We start from the raw sequence: 19,910 nt of genomic DNA, 5'->3' as shown, positions 1-19,910 counted from the left end.
CAGATTATTTGTTTTTTGACCTAAACCCAAATTAAACTTTACTTCTTGATCTCCATCAAAATTGAAGACAATCTGCCCCCTCCATCTACCCCTTATTTCTTTCTAGATTATAATCAATTAAAAGTAATTTTAGATAATAGGCTTAATATTCAAAAAATATATATAACCAAAATAATATATAGAAAAATTTTGAGGGAAAATTATCATTCAACTGCATGGAATTCTACGAAACAGGTAACCAAATAACCATCTAATTCTCACGATGGGGGCACACAGAGTAATGGGAGATGCAGCAGTAAACTTGTCAACATCTACTAGTTATTAAACTTCTTTCCAGGTATGTTCGACTGGTCTATAGGGTGGTATGTGTTGTGGAATGTTTCGACTGTATATGCTGGTATTGGCTCTTTCTTGTCTCTGGCAGTTATATCTGGAATTGTCTTCTACAATGTATTGGGGGACATGAGTCTTTGATGATACCCTTCTCATACTTCATTTGAGGTGTTCTTAAGCTCCTGGTAGTCCCCATGGGGTTCCTTTAGGGTATGAGTAACGTGTTTATTCTCAGGTTCATTCAGTCAGAACTCTGTTGTATACTGTTGTTATTTTCTCTTGTGGTTTATATAGTTTACTGTATCTTCTCCACACACTCCCATCCTTAGTCTAAACGTATAAATGCCTTCCAGGACTAAATCATATAGGGAAGCCTGTTCTCTTATCTCTTTTGGGGAGGAATCTTGTCTGCATACAAACAATTTATCCTTACTCTGGAACCAGTGGACTAGCTCTTTCATTATTTCCAGGCCTTGCAAATATTTTTGATTTCGTATCTATAATTTCTGGCTGGCTTGCATGGGATGCTATTGTTGTTGTTGTGTTGAAGGTCTTCAGTTACTTTTCTCTTTTTCTGGATGTTCTGTGGTTGATTTCCACTTTTTTTTCCTTCTACCTCACTCATTTTTGTTAGCTTTTGGCTCTCATTTTGGATTCTTTTACCGGTGCCAGAATCTTGTGCACTTGGTTGATATTAAGTTTTCTGAGGTGGCGGTTGGCATAATCTCCCCCCATCGATTTTGTATCACATGAAATTTATTTCCAGATGCCATCCAGAAAATTTTCCATGTGATCTGGGGTCATCGTACTCCACTCCTTATCTGGCTATTTATTATTATATTTTTTACACCACCTTTTTCCGGTTTTGGACATTTAACGGTTGGCAGTCTTTTCTTTGGCTGGATTTGGGCATTATTCCCCGCACGCTTCTCTTTCTCATAATCTTAGATTGTCTCAATCCCTAGATTTTTGTGGGTACATCTGGTACATTCTACCTTATTCTTCTTATCTACCACTCTGGCATATCCTTTAATTCTGACAAGGCACTGCACTCGTGATTCGCCTTTGTGGAATTACTTCCCTTTTTGGGGGGTATGGACGTCCTTGACTCCTACATGTCATCCCATGAGGTTTTTATTTGGGCCACCATGGACGTTGAGTCACATCTACTTCAATCATCAAGGGTGGAATGCTGAGGTGTCACTCGGTCCCTGGATGCTTGGCACACTATCCTAGGAGATGGAAAAGTGTCATATGGTAGTCATGCATCCCTTAATTTGTAGGGTGGCGAACATGCAAGTTATGAACGTCGATCCAGGCATCAACAATGTTCTATCAAGACCACCACCCCACTGTCTGCTCTATTTTTCGACAATGAATTTTTGATTGACCGTATCTCCAATTTATAGAAGCGTGCTCTCGTTGGTCGGTGGAATTTTACGGATCTTAGTGATTTGGAGATGAGAATTTGGGTGGATAAAAAATGGAAATCCTTACTGGGGTATATGTCGACTGTAGTGCGGCTGCTTTGGGGTTGGTATAGCTTTCATTTTCTCAGTAAGGAGGATTTGGAAAAAATCAAAGCAATTCCATGAATAAATGGTAGGAGATTCTTGGTGCTCCACTCGTAGTACATTGGGTTCAACCCGCTCAACAACATGCCATAAAACAAGCTCATTTTGGTGAAATTGCCCGAGTTGCCTATTGAACTTTGGACAAAGCAGGTTCTTATGGACATCGGTTTGGCAAGTTTGTATATGTTGATACTCAGTGCTTGGGCACACCAAATAATAGAGTCACTTGGATTTTGATTGAGAAGGAGTACCGGGGTGGCTTTCTGGATCACATTGAATTGCACTAGGGGGAGACTCACTTATCTCAGCGACTAGATTTCTGGGTCGTTCCATTTCGATGTTCAAATTGTCATCATACTGGGGACCTCTTGGCTCATTTCCCATGTCGACCAAGTGGTCATCTTCAAGGATGGAACATTTTTGGCGCGTCATCGAAATCTCAATATGGAGGGGGTTAACCTGGAGCGGCCCAACACCATGGGGTTTTTGCGTGGCATAACACAGGTATTTTTCATGTCTCATATTCTTATCATCCCCTTGTTAACGATTCCTCGATATATGGCTCCTCACCCATAACTATTCCATCATTCCCTTTGTCCTCTACAAAGTCAAACAATCCTATCCCAACTTTGATCTGGATTTAAACAGGAACACAATAAAGTACATAAATAAACACAAATACAAAGATACAACAGAAATAATACTTCATTTAATTAATGGAGAATACTGAAATATGCTTACAAACAGAAATGGAAATAAACTAGCTCGGGCAATGGTAGTTTATCTCTGAGAAGAGATGTGGCGGCTACATGCCTCTGAACTGCCTTACAATGAGGTTCGAGGGCCTTTTTATTATTGAACAATAAGAGCAAACCCTAAACAACCAAAATCGTAACTCGAGGAGATGTAACACCAAGAGTTTATGGGCCCCATTGGGGTGAGTTGGACAGCCAACTTCCTGGGGTCACGACTTGGTCATATTATCTATGTTTGACGCTCATGATAACCCGCTAGAAAGATCTCTTCAAGGACTACGACGGAAAAGACGATTTTACACATTAAACTTTTAGCAGTAGATTTCCAAAAAACGTTGTTTAGGGCCTCAAAATGGCTTCGGAAGTTTAGGACCCAAAAAACTACTAAAAATAGTAAACTATGCTACAATTAAGGAAACTGAAAAAATGAAAGAAACAATGGTGGGGGTCCAAGTGGAATTTGCAGGTGGCCACCAATATCCACCTGGATCATTCCTCCCCCATTAGGAAGTAATGGTCCCCATTGCGTTGAGTTCCTCCATGAGATGAGGAAACTTCTGCTGAACTTGGTCCCTGGTGAGCCACTTGCCCTGGTGAAGGAGATGGCCTGCTTTAACAACTCGATATAGTTGGATCTTCTGCTGGTGAGCGTGCTTGACCTATGTGTCCATGATCCGATCAGTTGCAGCTTGTTCCATGCAATCTGGATTTAACTCTATTGGTGTGAGCTTGTCTGCAATGTTGGATGTGTCTAGTAATGGTGGAAAGTATGGCCGAAGGCGGTCCACATTGAACACTGGGTGTAGGCCAAGGAATGGGGTAATGCTAAGCTCAAATGCATTGTCCCCCATAGCCTTGGTAATGGTGTAAGGACCATATCGAAGTGGTCTGAGTTTTTGATAGGATCTGGTAAGGCATTCCTTTTGCAAATGCAACGAGACTTTGTCGCCCACCTGAAACTTGTGTGGCACCGATGTTGAACATGTCGTTGCTTGTACTAGGCATTTGATTTCTCCAGAATTTCGTGGACCTACTGGCGGATATGTTGGATGTGCTCAATGAAGTTGTTTGCCTTATCTGTTTCAGAGTGGACACGAGCCGAATCTGCCTGAGTAGCTGCAAATGGCATGGCCACATCAATGGGACATAGTGGCTGGAATACCAAGCCCACCTGAAAAGGGTTGTGGCTAGTCAAGCTGTGGAGAGCCCAATTATAGCTGTGTTGAACATAGGGGAGGCTCTCATCCCATGTGCATGGATGCTTTGAGTTGTACATGCATAGAATATGTACGATCATCCTGTTGACAACCTTTGTCTGGCCATCAATTTGGGGATGGAAGGCTGTGGACTTAGTGAGTTTGGTGTCCAGCATCGACCAAAGACTCGACCAAAATGTACTGAGAAACCTACTGTCCCGATCTGAGATGATAGATTGTGGGATCCCAAAGTGTACCCACACTCATTCAAAGAAGAGTTTAGCAGTGGCTTCTATTATGATATTCTTCTTGCAAGTCGCCATTATGGCCATCTTCGAGAACCTGTTGACAACCACAAAAGCACAGTCATTCCCATGCTTAGTAGAAGGAAGGCCTGACATGTAATCCATGGAGATGGATTCCCAAGGTCGACTAGGGGTAGAAAGTGGGATATATAGGCCTTGCTTCTTGATGGTCGGTTTGGCAATGGCGCAGGCAGTGCAGGATCTGATGTACTTCCCAACATCTTGTCAAAGATTCGGCCAATAGAAATACTTCTACAGTACTGCCACCATTTTCTCGACCCCAAAATGCCTAGCATCTTGACTGTAGTGTGCTTCCCAAATCATCTTGGCATGCTTGCTTGAAGGAACACAAAGGTGACCCAGGTTGCATAACAGGGCATCCTGGAGGTGAAAATATGGAACATGCTAACCCTCCAAGAGTGTCTGGTATGTGTGGCCGAATTATGGTCACTTTCGTAGAGAAGTGGCCAACCATAAGTCTCGTGCCCACAAGAGTTGAGCACGGTAGTTAACGCCATGATCAATGGTCAACTGAGGCAATCTGCAACATTATTGGTGCTGCCCTTCTTATACTTAATATTCAAATGGAATTGTTGTAGGTATGTTGACCACTTCTGATGGCGATCATTCTGCAACTTCCCTTGGGTCTGTATGAACTGCAGGGGCCAGTGGTCTGTGTGGATGACTGTTTCCTTCCCCAAAATGTAATTCTTCCATTGTCGGCAGGCCTCCACAATGGACTACATCTCTTTGTCATAAGTGGGATACTTTCAGACTGTGTCTGAAAGTGTCTCACTGTGATATGCCACTGGATTCCCATGTTGAGTAAGGACTGCCCCAATAGCATAGTCAGAGGCATCTGTCTCGATCTCAAATGGTTGTTGCAAGTCTGGTAATGCGAGAAATGGTGCTGAGTAGAGGCAATGTTTCAACTCTGTGAATGCCTTCTGTTGAGGTTCAGACCAAAAGAATTTTTCTTTCACTCCTCCCTTGGTGACTTGACTCAAGGCCAAATGATATGAGAAAATCCCAACACGAACCTGCGGTAGAAGTTGGCGAGACCGAGAAAGCTGCGAAGCTCTATCAGAGTGGTTGGAGATGGCCAATCCCGAATGACTTAGATCTTGGCTAGATCCACATGCACCCCTCGTTCATCAATAATTTATCCCAGATACTGAACCTGGGTCATGCCAAAAGTGCATTTCTCCAAATTGGCACATAACTTGTGTTGCCGCAGTGTTTGGAGAACCTGTCAGATGTGGTGGAGGTGCTCTTCCCAACTCTAGTTGAAGATCAGGATGTCATCCAAGTATACCACTACAAATGAGTTGGTGAATGGACATAAGATGTCATCCATTAGCCTAATGAAGGTTACATGAGAATTCGACAACCCGAAAGGCATAACCAACCATTCGAAAAGGCCCTCCTTGGCTTTGAAGGCAGTCTTCCACACATCAGATGGTTCGATTGGTACCTTGTGATATCCTCACTTCAAATCGATCTTGCTGAAATATTTTGCCCCCTTCAGTTGGTCCAGAAGGTCATTAATCCGTGGGATCGAGTACCTATTCCGGACAGTGATCTTGTTTAGCACTCGATAGTCAATACAGAGTCTCCAAGTCCCGTCCTTCTTCTGTACCAACACGATCGGGCTCCCACAGGGTGATTAACTTGGTTGGATGTGAACTTTCTGCAGCAGCTCTTGAATCTGCCTCTTGATTTCATCATTCTCCATAACAGAGTGCTAATAGATTGGTCCATTGGGTAGCGGTGCACCTGGGGTCAAGTCGATGGAGTGCTTGACCTGATAGTGCAGAGGAACCCCCACGGGGGAGTTGAAGATGTCCTCGTACTCCTCCACAACCTTGTCCATCTGTATTTGTCATGTGGAGAGGCCCTGTCTAGAGGTCGTGGCCACTGTCTTCTTCTTTCCTTGAGGGCGTATCACTAGGAAAACAAATTTCCCTGTTTTGGAAATTAGCTTACTGCATTGTTTTACAGTAACCAAAGAGATGGCGGTAGGCGGTGTTACCTCCGGTATCCCGTACAACTTATTTCCCAAAGTAACAATAACAGCTCGAGGCCTTGATTCATACACAACATGTCGCTTCCACAAGTATGGTTGGCCTAATAATAAATCACAAACATCAAGGGGAGCAATGTCACACAATATCTCATCCGTGAAGGGCTTGATGTTGTATGGAAGGTGACACTGCTCGCTCACGTGAACATCCAGTCCTTGGTGAAGCCACCCAATGGTGTACGGTTGTGGATGTACTATGGTTGGTAAGCCCAACCGCTTCACGACCTCTGCCAAAATGAGGTTCTTTTGGCTCCCGCTGTCAACAATGAACTGTAGGGGGGAGCCCTTTACCCACATCTAGGAGTGAAAGAGGCACTCCTCCTCCTTTGGATCTTCGGGTTCCTCCTTTTGGATCTTTGTGGTGGCAACGGTGGCGTTGGGCTCCACATCGATAATTTTCTTCCATTTGTCATTCCCCTTGTTGGGTTCTGACTCAGAGTTGGAACATGCATCTGATTATGAAGCCTTTAGCTTAGCCACTAGTGACTGCTTGGCCCAGCACTCACTTGTGTTGTAAGTGGAGCTCTTATGGAAATCACACGACTTTCCCGTGTCCTTTTTCAGCTTCGCGGTGCTGTTCTTTGCTTGTGGCTTTGGCGGGTTGTCCTCGGCCACCCTGCCTTGGCTTTTTCCTTTGTTCTATGGTTTGGGGGCACCTTTCCCCTGCTTTAGATTTGCAGATCCAAAGTCTTGCTTCTTTTGTTTAAACTTTTGCTCAATCTTGACGGCATATCGGTATGTCGTGCCAAGCGAGGAGATGATCAGGAATTCTATTTCATCCTGGATGTACCTATGTAGGCAACCGCGGTATTTGAGTACCAAATTCTGCTCTGAATCCCTGATACCCAACTTTGTGCAAAGGGTATGAAAAATATTGGTAAACTCCGGAACGTCTTGGTCCCTTCCCTGCCGCAGCGTGGTCCACTTTATGTATTGATCCTCATAGCTTCCGAGAGGGTAATACTACTCCTTGATGGCAGCCCGGAATGAATTCCAAGTGGGTGTGACTGAAAACAGTGAGGCCGTACTTTCATCCTTTTGCTCACAGTAGGTTTCCCACCAATCCTTGACGTGGGGGGCAGCTTTGATAAGATCAAAAGTAATCTTTTCCTGGCCAGAAAAATCATGAATAGAAAAATACCCTTCTCGCAAATTTAACCATTTATCTACAACGTCTGCATCTATCTAACCCTCAAATATGGCAATGTCAAAGTTAACTTGTACCTTAACTTTCTTTTCATTCGCCATGGGAGGTCGTTGGGATTTACGAGGCTGGTCTTGCAAAGGTTCGACCAATTCAAGCCCTAACTCCTTATATTCCGATCTCGTTGGGGACATGCAAGGAAAAACAGAGAAAGAGCATATCGCTCTGATATCAATGATTTGGATTTAAACAGGAATGCAATAAAGTACAGAAATAAACACAAATACAAAGATACAATAGAAATAATACTTCATTTCATTAATGGAGAATACTGACATATGCTTACAAACAGAAATGGAAATAAACTAGCTTGGGCGATGGTAGTATATCTTTGAGAAGAGATGTGGTGGCTACATGCTTCTGAACTACCTTACAATGAGGCTCAAGGGCCTTTTTATTATTGAACAATAAGGGCAAACCCTAAACAACCAAAACCCAACCCGAGGAGATGTAACACCAAGATTTTATGGGCCCCGTTGGGGTGAGTTAGATAGCCAACTTCCCAAGGTCGCGACTTGGTCATATTATCTCTGTTTGATGTGCATGACAACCCATTGGAAAGATCTCTCCAAGGACTACAACAAAAAAGAAGATTTTACACAAAAAAAAATTAGTTGTAGATTTCCAAAAAAAACGTCATTTAGTGCCTCAAAACAGCTTCGGAAATTTAGGACCCGAAAAACTACTAAAAATAGTAAACTGTACTACAATTAAGGAAACAGAAAAACTGAAAGAAGCAATGGTGGGGGTCCAAGTGGAATTGGCAGGTGGCCACCAATATCCACCTGGATCAAACTTGTCCTAACAAGAACATTTGAAAATCCCCCCCGGGATCCACTCATCCTCGTCATGATATTCCGAAACCTTTGACATCACATGACGCTCCGTCCACATCTCATATTACCTACATACCTGCTCCGTCACCCTCTCATTTTACTAATCGGGCTAAGGGGTCTAGAAACAACCTTACTCCACCTAATTTGCCACTTACTTCCCCCACAAACTCTGTCGACAGTGACCTGGATTTCCTTCTTCAAAGGAAGAATTTGGACTTAAACACGCTCACTATCGATAAGCCAAATGGCTCTTCATCTCCCCACATAAGCCCTACCTCCATTGCAAATATTACTATCCGATGTAAACAGAATCGTAGTAGCCGACATTTCCGGGGAAGACCCCCACCTATCCCTCTTAACTCTCATATTTATCACTTTCTGGTTGACGTACCTATTGCTGATATTCCATCCTCATGGGCCCTTGGAGCACGGATGCCCGAACAGGGTTTATCATGACTTTTATTATATCTCTCAACATCAAGGGTTTGGGGGCTACCCCGAAATTTCTGGCCCTCAAGCGAATTTTTCTCTTTGTTCATCCTTATATTATTCTCCTTCAGGAAACCATGCATTCTGTTCCACATGTTATTCAATACTTCTGGAAAATGTTCTCGAATTGGCATATTGTTGCCACGGTTGTTGCTGGTCTATCTAGTGGGCTCGCGGCCTTATGGGACCCTCGGTGGGTAAAGGTCAAGGCCTTCAAATATTGTGGTGGTATTATGCTTGAAGGTAATATCCGTGGATTGAGTGGTCATGTTCACATCCTGAATATGTATGCCCCCTATAGGGATAGGGCTGTATTTTGGGACAAGTTGATCTCCTCTAGGATTATGGAGCTAGATTCTCTCATTATTGCAGGGAAATTAAACTGCACTATTGGACTGGACGAAGTTTCGGGCTGGTCTAGAAAAATTGACCCACTGGCGGGGAAGATACGCAACGCGATAATGGATCACAATTTTGTGGATATATGTCCATCAATAATGGCTCCTACATGGGATAATGGTAGAGTTGGAATGGTGTATGTTGCAAAAAGGCTGGATCGGTTCTTAATGCATGAGTAGATGGTGGAGTGTCGAGGTGATGTACATGCTGGGGTTATTAATAACTTTCTGTCTGATCATCGACCCATTACTTTAGAATGGAGAAGGGAAGATTTTAGACATGGCATGCCTTTTAAATTCAACGAAGCCTAGTTGGATGACCAGGATTTCAACACATTGGTGCATTCTATATGGAATTGTGAATGTGACCGTGGGCCATCTCCTATGGTTCACATCCTCGACAAGTTGGAAATCCTTCGCGGGGAGGTTAGATCATGGTAGAAGTAGAAGACTAAGATATTACATAAGGAATTAAATAAAATACAACATGAATTGGATGATTTACGCCCCGAGATGACTTCTAATTGTCTACTTGAATAAACCTGGTATCACATTCAGGCATTAGAGCTTAAGAAGAAACATATTCTATCTATTTAAGAAGCCACCTGGCACTTGAAGAGCAGGGCATTATGGATCAATGAAGGGGACTGAAACACAAAAAAAAAATCATCGGTATGAAAATCACAGGAACAAAATAAATTCAATATGGGAAATAAAGGATGTTGATGGTCATTGTATTCAGTTGTAGGAGGATATTTGTAAAGCTGTTGTCTCCCACTTTCAAATGGTCTATGGCCGTAATGAGGGGATTGAAGTGGAGAATAGTATATGGGGAGTAGATCCATATCCCTCAATGTATGACGAGGAATCAAATGCTTCACTGTATAGAATGGTAACTGAAGATGAGCTCCATGAGGTTTTTAAATACTTCAAAGGTGATAACAGTCTAGGACCAGATGGGTGGACAGTGGAACTATTTACACACTTCTTTGATCATTTTAAACATGACCTTCTGGAAATGGTGGAGGATTCTAGGGTCATGAGGGCCATTCACCAGCATATAAACTCCACTTATATTTCTCTTATCCCGAAGCGTTGTTCACCTTCTAGTTTCTCGGATTATAGGTCTATATCACTTTGTAATCTCATCTACAAAGTCATATAAAAAACTATTACAAGTTGTATGCAGAGCACATTGTCTCGTTATATCTCACTAGAGCAATATGGCTTCCTTCGGGACAGACAAATACTTGATGCAATCGCTATTGTGCAAGAATGTATGCATTCGATTCATACAAAGCAAATAAAGCATGTAAAATTATGAACAAGAATGAAGCGTTAGTACCATAGTAAATGAAATATACATGAGTGAATAACTGTGGAATATATGTAACAGAGTTAAAGAAACACTACATAAATCTATACAGCAATAAAATAACAAAACCTCGGCGTGTGCAGGGGCCCTCTGCACAACCTCGGGAAACAACTATCAATCAAGAATTATGCTCAGAAACAGAGTCTTCTCATATATTTCAGAATGCAGTCACAACAATGGAACTAGTGTCACGACACAGTGGGCTTTTCATCAGCAAAATTATATTCAAAAGACTAACTACTATGCATATAGAAACGCATTATTTATAACAAAAGATTACATAACTGTTTTCCTATAAACTACACTGACAGAGGACACATAAACGACAACGTCCATGGATCTAGCATCATGGCTGCCGAGATGATGCAATCTATTGAAAATGGCTTGTTGGATTTACATCGTGGGCAGCCTACAGGTGTCAGCGTGCCTCCAGAAATCTAGAAACAACCACGAAAATCTTTCACGTGCTTGGAAACGGAGTCCTGTTGCCGTAGGACTCTTCTGTTTGACCACCGCTTGACCACCGTTGACAACGACCTCCTCTGATGAATCCGACTAGGCCAATAGGACTCGGTCCATGTCCAAGTCATTTCCAACTTGCCCATGTGGTTTGCTTTGCCTGATGACACCTGCAATGTAGGCTTTAACAAAAACAGCTGCGGAAAGTTGAAGCAGCTACGGAAAGTGACAGGATTCTGCAGCTCAATGAGCAAAAATCTAGTTCAAACAACAGACACAAAACATAGTTAAAAACCACTTTAAATGCTCTTTTATGATTAATATGCAATGATGTTGATAACTTAGGAGGTCCAGGTGAATGGAAAGAGTCTAGGAAAGTGTATAGGAAAGATGCAAGTTCAGGGCTCAACACATGTGTTACAAATATAAATTATGTGGTGATTATCAATGGATATCCAACACATTTCTTTAGGGCTGGTCGGGGACTTCATTAGGGCTGCTCACTTTCCCCACTCTTATTTATTTTGGAGATGGATGCACTGAGTCTGCATATCAAAAATGTGCTGGTGAATGATCAGTTCCAGGCTTTGCGCATGGGAAACAACATCAAAATTTCTCATGGTTTCTTCGTCGATGATGTGCTTATCATGGGTATGTTAAATCGATTTGCATGGCTGACCCTTTTTCATATTTTCAAGAAATTTGCTAACGCCACTAGTTTGCATATGAATATTCAAAAGTCTATTATTTATCATGGATTCTGTGACATGGTGACTATTACATACATAAAAAGCCTATTTGATATAGAGGTGGAGATGATGAAAAATGGTATGAAGTACCTTGGGTATCATATCAAACCATGCAGTTACAGGATTGTTGATTGGCAATGGCTCATGGACTGTTTTTACAAGAGGATATCTAGATGGGAATTTAGATGTTTGTCACTGGGAGGTCAATTCATCCTTACCCAAGTTGTTCTCACACAGCTAGGGGTATACTGGGCTCACCTTTTTCATCTCCCTATCACCATTATAAATTGTCTTAACCGAATCATGGCGAATTTCATATGGGGGGGGTGTAATGGTCAAAATAAATTTCATTTGGTTAAAATGTCCCACATTACCTTTCTAAAGCCTATGGGTGGATGGGGGATTATGAATCTTCGATGCTTTGGATGGTCTTTACTGATCAAATCCTTATGGAGGTATATATTTGGGACTGGTACTTGGAGTAGGGTGATTAGACACAAATATCTAAATGAACACGACTTTCTATGTTGGTGTCGGAAAGGCACAATTGGTTCCCCGAATGGATCGAAAATCTGGCTTAGCTTCCATAAGATTGGTAATATCTTTCTACAACATCTTCCATGGTCTATGGGGTCAGGCCACAGAATCCTCATTAGCATTGACCATATTCTGGGTGTTGGTATTGAATGCAACATCTCTGCGGCGCTCATCCATTGTTTAAATGGACGCGGTATATATTTCTAGAGTCAAGTTATATCATATTGGCAAGGTCCTTGTCCTGTTTGGAAAAGCGCACATGAGATGGGATTGATGGGGAAAATGGAGCTGGAGTGGAACCGAGTTGCTGGCATGAAACTTCTCGATATATGTCGAGAGGGGCAATATGAAAATCTTGTATGGACAAGGAAGATGAAGGCGGGGAATATCAAAGTTGTTGATATTTATAATACTCTCTATGGTAGGGAGGCTCGACATGGGGAAAACCTTGTATTATATGCCCTTCGGAGGACCAAAATTTCAAAATTATACTTTTCTCCTGGTTAGTTTATCAAAACAAAAATCTCACTTGGGAAAATCTGCAAAAGCGACAGTGGCATGGTCTTGACATCTGTACAATCTGTCAAATGGACGTGGAAAACAACAACCATATGTTTCTCAAGTGCCATCACATAGTTCAGGTATGGAAAAAACTGTCATCTCTAATTGGTTTTCCTTATTTTCAATATGAATGCATTGTGGACTGTTTGACGTGGTGGAGTACAAAGAAGTTGACATGGAGGATCATTCCACCTTTTCTATTCTGGGTTATATGGAAATGGAAGAACAAGTGTATTTTTCAGAATTCCATTGAGGACTTCATATTGGTATATGAGCACACAATATCTAATCTCTCTATGATCACTTCGTTGGACTCTTGCAATAAAAAAACTCAACACAAGCGAATTGAGCCCAAGCTAGAGTATCCATTGGGATTTTTTGATGGTGCAGTGCAAAGGAATATTTGTGGATGTGGTTTTTGGATAGCCATATCAAAAGAATTGGAACACAGGATTCACTGGAATGCGGGAAGCGGCACAAATACCAGGGCGGAATCATTGGCCTTGTGGGGCCTATTATGGTTCACAAACTTCCTCAATATTCTTGATATACATATTTTTGAGGATTCTAAGATTATCATTGATCAGGTAAATGGTTGTGCAAACATCAACAATCCACCACTCCTTGGATGGTTAGGGAGAATTGACCATCTATGGAACTAGTTTAATAATTCAACAATCATGCACATAGACAGAGAACATAACAAAGTTGTTGATGAACTTTCAAAGAGAGGCCTAACAGATAATCTTGGTAATATGCACATTGAAATTATTTTGGGCAACAATGTACTAGATGTTGGGGAATTTCCTTTCCCGGGATAAGTTCTAACTTTCCCTCTTCTTTTTGTATAATTTTGTGTATGATTTTCATTTTCTAAATCTGTTGGATTCCTAGACTTGATGTACGGATATGAGAAGGTATTCTCATACACCGTGTATATTCTCATTGGTCGTATCATTGGTACAGATATGAGGAGGTATTCTCATACACCATGTATATTCTCATTGGTATATTCTCATTGGTCGTATTGCTGGTTGATTTACCTCTGTCTACCTTCTTTCACCATGTATATTCTCATTCGTCGTATCGCTGGTTGATTTACCTTTGTCTACCTTCTTTCACAATTTCTGAAGAGTTCTGGGACATTTGACTCTTCAAATGATGTATTTAGTGCTTTATGGTTTCTAGGATTGGGAAGCATGATATGCTTTCCCAAATGGATGGTATGTTGTAAATGGTAAATGGATAAAGAGTAATAATGTCAATATCTATATTTTGATCCTATAATATAATACATTATGGTTTTTTCGTACTAGAAAAAATATATATAGAAAAATGTTAATATTCTTTATAATATTCTTGAAAATAATCTCAATATATTCATAAATTTTTTATTAATTTTTAATTTCAATTTTATATATAACATTTTTTCAATTATTATTTACCAAATAAAATCATACTTAAAAAAAAAGAAATTTCAAAAATTAACAAAGCATTTATTTTATTAAAAATCAATTTAACACGGCCAATGTTAACAACCTTCCCAATTTTATACCTCTGAATTTATTTTTACAAAACAAAGGATTACTGCATAGTAAAACTAATTTGAACAAATCGTGCAAGGTTAAAACAATTTGACTACCACGTCGTACCAGGGAAAGGCCGACAAACTTCGAGAGCTGGTGACGTCCCAGTGTCCCACTGTGATTGTGTGATGTCGATGGGGATTCTATTTTGCATAGCATGTTTTATTAAGCTTGTTGAATATCTATCCACTATCTTTAGCAAAAGGTTATATTCCCCGAAAAAGAGTTAACCATGCTTTACGGGGAGTTGGATAGTTCTGGATGGTTTTGCACAGTGATTTTGGAAGTTTTTTTTATAGGTTTTTCTGGTCTAATTTCCTTAATACATGACAGGAATTTATTGAAATCATAAATTTGATGGATAACCCTTACACTATTTAAGTGTCATAGGGGTTTTTCAGGGTGCTGAATCTATATATACAGTCAAAAAAAAAAGCAAGGCAAAAACTCAGTTTAAATAACACAAATCAAGATTTCACCTTAATTTTTTTCACCTATTCCAAAAATAAACAACTCCATTAAAAAATACCAAATAAACATTATGTAACAATTTTACTTTTGAAACTTTTAATTGAAATTTGGTGAAACAATTCTTGTTCGAACAATATTTTTATTAGTTTAAAATCTATTTTTCAAAATTATAATTTCAAATTTTTTGAGATATTTAAATGGTATAAGAATATTCAAATTTTATAAAATTCACAAATACACTTATGATTTCAACATATTCCTAAAATAAATGTCCGAACACCTCTAAAATGTAGAACAGTTGACATAGGACCATTTTTTAAACATCAAAATGAAAGGGAGCCAAAAATGATACTACAGAATTTCTTTACATTCTTTCATTCCCGGCAAAACCGGAACGATTTGTTTTCAACAAAATAATCATCATCATAATACTCATATACATCATGATCATAATCACCAAAATCATCTGTGCAGACTGTCGTCAGTTGGGGTAAAGCTGGCATGCTTTTTAAGTCGGGCCATACAGAAGTCTGAAATCTCCTCAAAGATATCAAAGTTTCGAAACCTTTCAGATCCTCAACTTTAATATTATTACACCCTCTTATGTCCAGCTCTTCAAGTTTTGCAAGACCACAAGATAGCGCTCTTATTTCACCCAATGCACGACAACACCTTAAATCCAGAGTTATTAGTGTTGTTGGCAATGCTCCAATCTCCACCAATTTCTTACAACCCTTTATCCTGAGAATTTGAAGGTTGGGACATATACCTCGAGAAAAGGATACCTCCGTTATTTCTGTGCAACACAACTCCAACTCCTTGAACTCAACCATGACTGTATCAATGGGAGAATCCAATTTACTCTCCATTTTTTTCATTCTCGGCGTAGTGAACAATGATTCTGTTTCTCCTTTAACCCTTTTGAATGGTAGTTGCCGGAGAGGACTTCTGGTGACCTTTAATAATTCAAGGCTCTTCATGTTCATGAGATCTGGTGGTAAGTATTGTATTCCACATTCAGTTATTTTCAACCTTGTCAACTGACTCAACATGCAAACTGAATCTGGCAAACATTTCAATTGCGGGCATCCATGGAGCCACAATTCCTTCAATGCACTTAGGTTTCCAAACAAAGATGGCAGCGCTCCCAACAAAGGGCTTCCTAACATCAGAAGTTCCAAATTGCTCAGGCACACAATAGTACTAGGTAAATCTTTGATGTTTGTACGGAACAAATTTAACTTTTTCAAAGACTGTTGACTTCCAACCTGGGAAGGCAATAACTCCATTTGGAGGCAACCTGATAGATCTAAACATTCAAGAGTGGTGATATCTCCAAGTGTGGAAAGAGTCAAATTCAAACAATCACTCAAATGTAGATGTCTAAGTTGCAATAGATTTCCCTGAAAGCTTGGAAGCGTTTCCAGACTTTTACACCTAGAAAGATTGATGTATTGAAGATTTTTTAAATTTCCAAAGGAACTTGGAAGCATCTTCAAACTTCTGCACAATGTCAGATTCATGGTTTGGAGATTTCTCAGATTTTGAAACGAATCTGGAAGCATCTTCAAACTTCCGCACAGTGTGAGATTGATATGTTGGAGAGTTGTTAGATTCCCAAAAGAATTTGGAATCATCTCCAAATTGCTGCACTTAGAAAAATTGGCGTGTTGGAGATTTACCAGATTCCCAAAGGAATTTGGGAGCATTTTCAAACTTCCACAGTCTGTCAGATTGATGTGTTGAAGATTTGTTAGATTACCAAAAGAATCTGGAAGCATTTCCAAACTGCTGCACTTGGACAGATGGACGTATTCGAGCTTTTTTAGATTCCCAAATAAAATTGGAAGAAGCTGCAATTTTGGGCACCCTATGAGGGTTAGATATCTCAAGGATCTCAAATAACAAAATTCTTCTGGTAGCATTGCTAGATCTGCGTATGTCAACAATCGCTGACAATTCAGTACAATCTTTTCTAGGTGCTTCAGCGACCTTAATGACTTTGGAAACTCGGAAAGTGGAGCTTCAATATTTAATTCCCGCAAGTGGAGAGGTGCCTGCAATGTTAAGTACGTTTCGATTATATAAGAAATTCAAAAGATAAGAGGATTCTCGCTCTGCAAATTGCTGCATCTATATCTACGTACCTCAGATCGAGATTGCCACAATCTCTTCAATTCCCAACCGAACACTTCTAAAACTCTTAAATCGCGCAATGGAATCCAAGAAGGCAGTGATGAGTAGATCGACGCATTCCAACGGAGCCATATGAGTTTTGGTGACCGCACCGAAGTCAAGATGCTTTCAAAGTTGCCTTCAGCTTCAAGAAGTTGCAATTTCCTGATTCCTCAGACCTCTTGACTGGAACTTGTATTCAAGGGAAATTCTAATTCTGAATGGAACACTTCCTCTTCATCCTCCCCAATAAAGGTGTACCAAGGAGCCATCACAAATCCGCGCACTTCTGTTATCACCTGTTTGTGCTTTGAGAACAATAAACTATTATTAACATAATGTGTGGCGGACTATTTTGAATAAAAAATACCGAAAGTTGTTTAGACATTCAACGGTTAGGATGGCTCAAACACTTACAGAGGATGATTGTTGCAACAACTCATGAAGATGGTGAAGATTCTTTATGGGTCGCCAAAGACGACGCGGTAATAATTCTGGACAATCCGCAATAGCTCTTCCCAAATCTATGAGGTGATCATGCATTCTTATTCTATTTTCATCATCCAACTCGACAAGACACTTGTTGAGCAGATTTTGAAACCCTACCAAACCCTTCCATCCTGAACCCCTCCATATTCTTACCCATGTATCCTTGTCTTTTCCTATCGAAAAACAGGCGATATCTAAAAATATTTGTTGCTCCTCATGATTGAGAGAGTCGTAACTAATTTTAAGACTCCTTTCTATCTCTGTAGGTAATGTTTGGTGAAGTCCATTCAGTTGCTCTTCCCAGTAAAGTTTGTCCTGTCCACAAACAAGCGCCCCAAAAACTTTCAATGATAGAGGCAAACCATGGCATGCCTTTAAAAACCCATGTACAAGATTTTCAAATCCTGGTAGTGGATATGGCTGGAAAAAGGCATGCAAGCAAAACAGCTCTTGGGAGTGTGCTATATTGAGGCCTGGTAACTGATAAATTGACGACTCTGCAATTCCTGCACTTCTAAGGATATGCTTGTCCCTAGACGTAACCAAAATCAAGCTCTTGGGATGAAGGACATGCTTAATTGGCAAGAAAGGATCCAGTTGATCCACATGACTTACATCATCTAATATTATGAGTGCGTCACAAGCTGAGAGATTCTTTTTAAGTATCTCCACACCTTCTTCCCACCTCTCAATTTTGATATCTCCATCCTTCAAGTCCTTAATGAGTTTGCTTTGTAAATTATTTAGAGACATTCTATTTGCATTTTCCCTCACATCAAATAGAAAGCAGGATCTATCATAATCTGACCTCTTACGATTGAAAAGTTCTTTGGCCAGCGTCGTCTTTCCAATTCCACCGATGCCCACAATCCCCACAACCTTGACCTCCACATGGTCGTCCTGATGCAGTCGCAGTGTCCCTTCAAGGTCTTGTAACTTTTCCGCCAAACCAGTTGGATATTTTGCCACATCCAATGGCATTGCAACATTTTTCAACACGGCTTGCACGACCTTCTCCAACAGCTCCTCTTCGTGCTCCTCCAAGAGTCTCTCTTCGCCCTCGTCCCTGAATATTAATTAAGACAGTAAAGTAAGTAATGACAAAAGCATACTTGAGATGTGATGTATGCTTCAATGCAACAGATTTAGAACTAATATGGATCGAGACAGTGGATATCCTTACCCATTACCCTCCTGCAGTTCAAAGCCGCTTATATTCGCGACATGATGAAGGGCGTTTCGCCAAGTCTGAATAGTCTGCAAGTCGTACCGCTGCTTCTCTTCGTGGATACGTAGGGCTTTAGCGTACGGTCCATCTTTATCTTTGCCCGTCCACCTGACCTCCGAGGGCTTCACTTTATAGAAGACCGGAAGAATAATAGCTTTGGACTCCACCATGAGGACCAGCTCATCCAGGCACCACCTGGATTCGGCATAGGTCGCAGATAAAATGGCTATATGGACAGAGGCTACTCGAACAGCAGCTTCTATCTGAGATGTAATATTGTGTCCAGCCTGCAGTTCGGGCTTGTCGAGGAAGACTTGCAATCCGTGGGAAATGAGGCGACGGTACAGACTGGTGGCGAAGGTGCTTTTCACATCAGGCCCGCGATGGTTAATAAAAACGTGGTAATGGTGATAAGAAGTGGATGCAGAAAAAGGGGGCGTGAAGGAAGAAGCAGCGGCAGCGTTTTGACACTGGGTGGTTAGTTGATCTGCCATGGGAATTGGATTTGGAAATTGGTGGAGTCAGGATGACATAAACAAGAATGAACTAAGAATCAGAATGACACAAATACGCACAAGCAGCCAGAAGGTTTATTCGGTAAAATTACTCGCAGGCAGACAGCACTAACCAAAAAAATCCCCACAATAGAGAGTGCGCCTTGCTCGGTGATTTCCTCCATACTTATTTTTTGGACTTGTATGTGACATGTATTGAAGTCACTGCTTCCTACCCATAAAGATGGATAAATGGTGGACCTTGGAGTGACACCATGTTATGACGAAGAAGCTGCATCCCGTATCTATAGTCCAAGACTTGATCGATAATACACAAAGCCGATCCACCGTTCTAACTTAATCTTGGTAAAGGAAGTGAGTTGATAGGTAGAGTATACTTTGAAAAAATCCCACAAATTAGTTTCGAAAATAATGGAAATTTCGTGATAATCTGCTAGAAAATTTAGAAATTCCAACTTCGAATTTTTTTTAATAAGATTCCGGCTAGAAAACTGTTGTGTAAACGAGTTTGTGATGTGATGTTCGTAGAAATTTAAAAAAAATAGAAAATATCCCAATCAATTAGAACCAAAAATCACTGCAATGAATTGGA

At 40.7% G+C, this 19,910-nt stretch overlaps 1 protein-coding gene across 1 annotated transcript; it reads right to left on the bottom strand.

Annotated features, from left to right (window-relative positions):
* Positions 1 to 15,285: 15,285 nt before the first annotated feature.
* LOC149217496 (disease resistance protein RML1B-like) lies at positions 15,286 to 19,297 on the bottom strand. Its single transcript, XM_089390233.1, has 4 exons — positions 18,759 to 19,297; positions 17,504 to 18,641; positions 17,266 to 17,385; positions 15,286 to 16,968 (listed from the first exon to the last, which is right to left on the bottom strand). The coding sequence occupies exons 1-4, from the start codon at positions 19,295 to 19,297 to the stop codon at positions 15,286 to 15,288; spliced, it is 3,480 nt and encodes a 1,159-aa protein (XP_089246359.1).
* Between the last annotated feature and the right edge of the window lie 613 nt (positions 19,298 to 19,910).

This window comes from Pinus tabuliformis, chromosome 1_1 (assembly GCF_031772625.1).
Source record: "Pinus tabuliformis cultivar Carrire ecotype Pingquan chromosome 1_1, CPIR1, whole genome shotgun sequence".
Lineage (NCBI taxonomy): Eukaryota > Viridiplantae > Streptophyta > Pinopsida > Pinales > Pinaceae > Pinus > Pinus tabuliformis.
The sequence above is the reverse complement of the archived record's forward strand: the minus strand, read 5'-3'. Positions and strand labels throughout refer to the sequence as shown.